Raw genomic sequence first — 4,365 nt, 5'->3', positions numbered from 1 at the left:
TCAAGTATTATTTTACAGAAGGGACACTGATTTGTTTGGCCTGTGTAAACCTAAGAATCTAGGTTTGATCTAGTAGATATCGTATCTGGTAGATGTCATATCTCACCAATAAAGTAGATTTGATCTAGTAGATGTCATATCTCAACAATAAAGGGTCTGAAGAATAAATATTAATATTTAGGCCTAAATTATTTTTTAAAATTCATAATGTGTCTGTCCTGCTTTGCTTACTGAATTAACAAATCTTTAAAGAAAATCTTCGTATATTATAGTGATAGGATTTATAACGCACAGTGATATGATTTATTGAATGTGAGAGAAATTCTCACACTCAGTTTTAATTTTCTTAAAAAGAAAAGATGGGAAAATGTTACAGTATTTAAATACTGAATGCTGGGCAGCGACGGCGACATGGAGAGCGGGGCCTACGGCGTGGCCAAGGCGGGCGGCTCCTTCGACCTGTGGCCCTTCCTGACGCAGCCGCAGGTGGTGGCGCGCGCCGTGTGCTTGGTGAGCCAGGGGAAGGCGGGCCAGGGGCACCCCGGGGAGCCCCCGCCGCCAGGCCCGGCGGGACCCCTAGCCCACAAGCGCGACAGGTGGCAGCGGCTGCGTCCGGGGCCTGGCGGCGAGCCGGGCCGGCGTCCAGCGTCCCGGGCCCCGCCTTCCCGCCCTCCACAGTCTTCACCTTGATCGTGTTCTCCCGCATCTATGGCGAGGGCTACAGCAACACCCACAAGTCTAAGCAGATGTACTGCGTGTTCAACCACAACGAGGATGCCTGCTGCTATGGCAGTGCCATCGGGGTGCTGGCCTTCCTGGCCTCGGCCTTCCTCTTGGTGGTCGACGCGTATTTCCCCCAGATCAGCAACCCCACTGACCGCAAGTACCTCGTCATTGGTGACCTGCTCTTCTCAGCTCTCCGGACCTTCCTGTGGTTTGTTGGTTTCTGCTTCCTCACCAACCAGTGGGCGGTCACCGACCCGGAGGACGTGCTGGTGGGGGCCGACTCTGCGAGGGCAGCCATCACCTTCAGCTTCTTTTCCATCTTCTCCTGGGGTGTGCTGGCCTCCCTGGCCTACCAGCGCTACAAGGCTGGCGTGGACGACTTCATCCAGAACTACGTCGACCCCACTCCGGACCCCAACACTGCCTACGCCTCCTACCCAGGTGCATCTGTGGACAACTACCAACAGCCACCCTTCACCCAGAATGCAGAGACCACCGAGGGCTACCAGCCGCCCCCTGTGTACTGAGTGGCGGTTAGGGTGGGAAGGGGGACAGAGAGGGCCCTCCCCTCTGCCCTGGACTTTCCCATGAGCCTCCTGGAACTGCCAGTCCCCCTCTTTCACCTGTTCCATCCTGTGCAGCTGACACACAGCTAAGGAGCCTTACAGCCTGGCGGGGGCTGGCAGAGCCACACCCCAAGTGCCTGTGCCCAGACGGCTTCAGTCAGCCGCTCACTCCTCCAGGGCACTTTTAGGAAACGGTTTTTAGCTAGTGTTTTTCCTTGCTTTTAATGACCCCAGCCCTGCCTGGAGTGGCTAGAAGCCAGCAGGCACCCATGTGCTATACTGACAAGTGCCTCAGCTTCCCCCCGGGCCCGGGTCAGGCCGTGGGAGCCGCTATTATCTGCGTTCTCTGCCAAAGACTCGTGGGGGCCGTCACACCTGCCCTGTGCAGCGGAGCCGGACCAGGCTCTTGTGTCTTTACTCAGGTTTGCTTCCCCTGTGCCCACTGCTGTATGATCTGGGAGCCACCACCCTGTGCCGGTGACCTCTGGGCTGCCTCCCATGGTGTGAGGGCGGGGCTGGTGCTCATGGCACTTCCTCCTTGCTCCTACCCCTGGCAGCAGGGAAGGGCTTTGCCTGACAACACCCAGCTTTGTGTAAATATTCTGCAGTTGTTACTTAGGAAGCCTGGGGAGGGGAGAGGTGCCCCATGGCTCCCAGACTCTGTCTGTGCCGAATGTATTATAAAGTCGTGGGGGAGATGCCCGGCCCTGGGATGCTGTTTGGAGGTGGAATAAATGTTTTCTCATTCAAAAAAAAAAATAGTGAATGCTTTTGTAAAATAGCAGCAAAACCAAGACCAAAATGTTTCTTTAGTGTACTTTCATGCTTAATGCTGACACATAGCATTGTTTGAACTCACAATCAATTTTTTATATATACCTTTTCATTACAAAACAAATAACATTCATGGCAGAAAATGAAGAAAACCAAAAAACAAAAATAGATAAGAAATTTCACCTGAAATCCCAACACTTAAAATGCCATTTAAAATATTTTCCCAAGTAGCCCCATTTTTTAAAATGAGCAAATTAGTTTCCCACTTAACTTCTTTCACTTAATACTAAACTGTGAATAACTTTCACAGGGTGATTTTCATTTCTGAAATTGTCCAGCTTCTAAGGCCCACTGCATGCAAGGAATTTAGCTAAAACACATAGTCCTCGAGGAGATGACAGTCTAGAAGCAGAGACAATATACACTGTAGTTAATGACAGTTAAAATGTCCTTAACAAGATTAAAAACTCCTTGGGAAAAGAATGAAATCCTCTCATTCACAGCAACATGGATGAGCCTGGAGGACATAATGCTAAGTGAAATAAACCAGGCACAGAAAGGCAAATACCACATGATCTCTCTCTCATGTGGCGTCAAAAAGGTTGATCACATAGAAGTAGAGAGCAAAACAGTGATTACCAGAGCCTGGGGAGGGGAAACAGGGATGGGAAGAGGTTGGTCAATGGGCACAAAGTTACAATTAGACAGGAAGAATAAATGCTGGTGTTCCCGTCCATAGTAGGATGACTACAGCTAATAACAATGTAGAGTATATTTCAAGTAAGCTAGTGAAGAGGATCCTGAAAGTTATCACCACAAATAAATGTAAGTTTTGTGGTGAATGATATGCTAACTACCCAGATTTGGTCATTATACAATGTATACATGTACTGAAACATCACACTGTAACCCATAAATGTGTACAATTATTATGTGTCAAATATAAACACTTTTTTTTTTTTTGAGATAGAGTCTGGCTCTGTCGCCCAGGCTGGAGTGCAGTGGCGCAATCTCGGCTCACTGCAAGCTCTGCCTCCTGGGTTCACACCATTCTCCTGCCTCAGCCTCCCAAGTAGCTAGGACTACAGGCGCCCACCACCACGCCCAGCTAATTTTTTTTTGTATTTTCAGTAGAGACGGGGTTTCACCGTGTTAGCCAGGATGGTCTCGATCTCCTGACCTCATGATCTGCCTGCCTTGGCCTCCCAAAGTGCTGGGATTACAGGCGTGAGCCACCGTGCCTAGCCTAAACATGTTTTTTAAAAGAACACACACAAAAAAATAAAATTCCCTGAGAACTAGCTTTATTTCTTCCATTTCTGTGGTCTCCTGGTCTCAGACTGGAATTGTTTTGTTATTAAGTGAAAACCAGCCTTCAACTGGCCAAAGCACAAAGGTAAGTCGCTGACTCATGTAACTAAACTCCCTGGGAATAGACCCAGCTTCAGGCAGAGCTGGATACAGGCTGCTTATCTGCATCATTTCGTCTGGGTGCTGCTCCTTGGCTCTTGGTTAGCTTCCTTTCTATTGGTTCCTTTTTCCTTTGCAGAGGCAAAAACAGCACACGCTTTTAGTTGGAGTCTTGCTGCCTCCTGGGATGTTCTTTACCACCATCCTGGGGATTCACTTTGACTCAATATTGGGTTGGGTTCTTTGTCTCCTTATCCTATATATTCCTCTTCTTTGATTTGCTCTCTTATTTTGGTGGAGCCTCCACTCTACTAGTTTCCTGAGAGAAGGTGCCTTGGAATGAAATGTTTTGAGACTTTGTATGACCAAAACGTTTCTTTAGCTTACCCTTGTGGTTAATAGTTTTGCTGGTGTGAGAGAGACTGCCAGTGGTACATATATCTTGTCCTCCTTTCTTTCCTGGGTACATGACGGGATTACCTTTGCAAAGGACTAACAGCATGTTTGCAGTTAGGTAGTCTTGTGATGAGTGTAGCCAATAAAATGAACAAAGAAGTATGTGACCTCCAGGCCCAGGGAATTAGTAGCTTGGGTGCTACTCCAGGCTGTCTTCTCCTGCTGCAGGAGCTTTGGAGGCCACGTGTTTCAGTGCAACATCTCAAGGTGAAAAGAATCTGGATACCTGAATCACAGGATGGAGGAGATCACCTGCCAACTTGCCTTTGCATGAACAAGAAGGAAGCATTGTTACGCTGGCCTACTGAGATGTTAGGGTTTCTTTCTTTCCTTTGTTTTAAAATTGCAACGTATCTCAGTGGAATAAATTATTCTTAGGTACATCATTCATATAAAGAAGAATTCATGTAATCCCAGCACTTTGGGAGGCCAA

The 4,365-nt window shown here is 48.0% G+C and overlaps 1 protein-coding gene across 2 annotated transcripts; it reads left to right on the top strand.

The window, feature by feature from the left end:
- The first annotated feature begins 396 nt into the window (after positions 1-396).
- LOC129482540 (putative synaptogyrin-2 like protein) lies at positions 397-2,051 on the top strand. 2 transcript variants are annotated; one of them, XM_055278521.2, is made up of 3 exons: positions 397-514; positions 679-913; positions 1,054-2,051. In XM_055278521.2, exons 1-3 carry the CDS (start codon positions 412-414, stop codon positions 1,262-1,264), a joined length of 549 nt encoding a protein of 182 aa, XP_055134496.1. In that variant the 5' UTR covers positions 397-411; the 3' UTR covers positions 1,265-2,051. The 2 variants fall into 2 exon arrangements, with proteins under 2 accessions (XP_055134496.1, XP_063496323.1); XM_063640253.1 differs by having other exon boundaries at positions 679-2,051.
- The last annotated feature ends 2,314 nt before the right edge of the window (positions 2,052-4,365 follow it).

Source organism: Symphalangus syndactylus, chromosome 5, assembly GCF_028878055.3.
Source record: "Symphalangus syndactylus isolate Jambi chromosome 5, NHGRI_mSymSyn1-v2.1_pri, whole genome shotgun sequence".
Classification (NCBI taxonomy): Eukaryota; Metazoa; Chordata; class Mammalia; order Primates; family Hylobatidae; genus Symphalangus; species Symphalangus syndactylus.
Note: the sequence above shows the minus strand (reverse complement) of the source record. Positions and strands in the feature narration are given on the sequence as shown.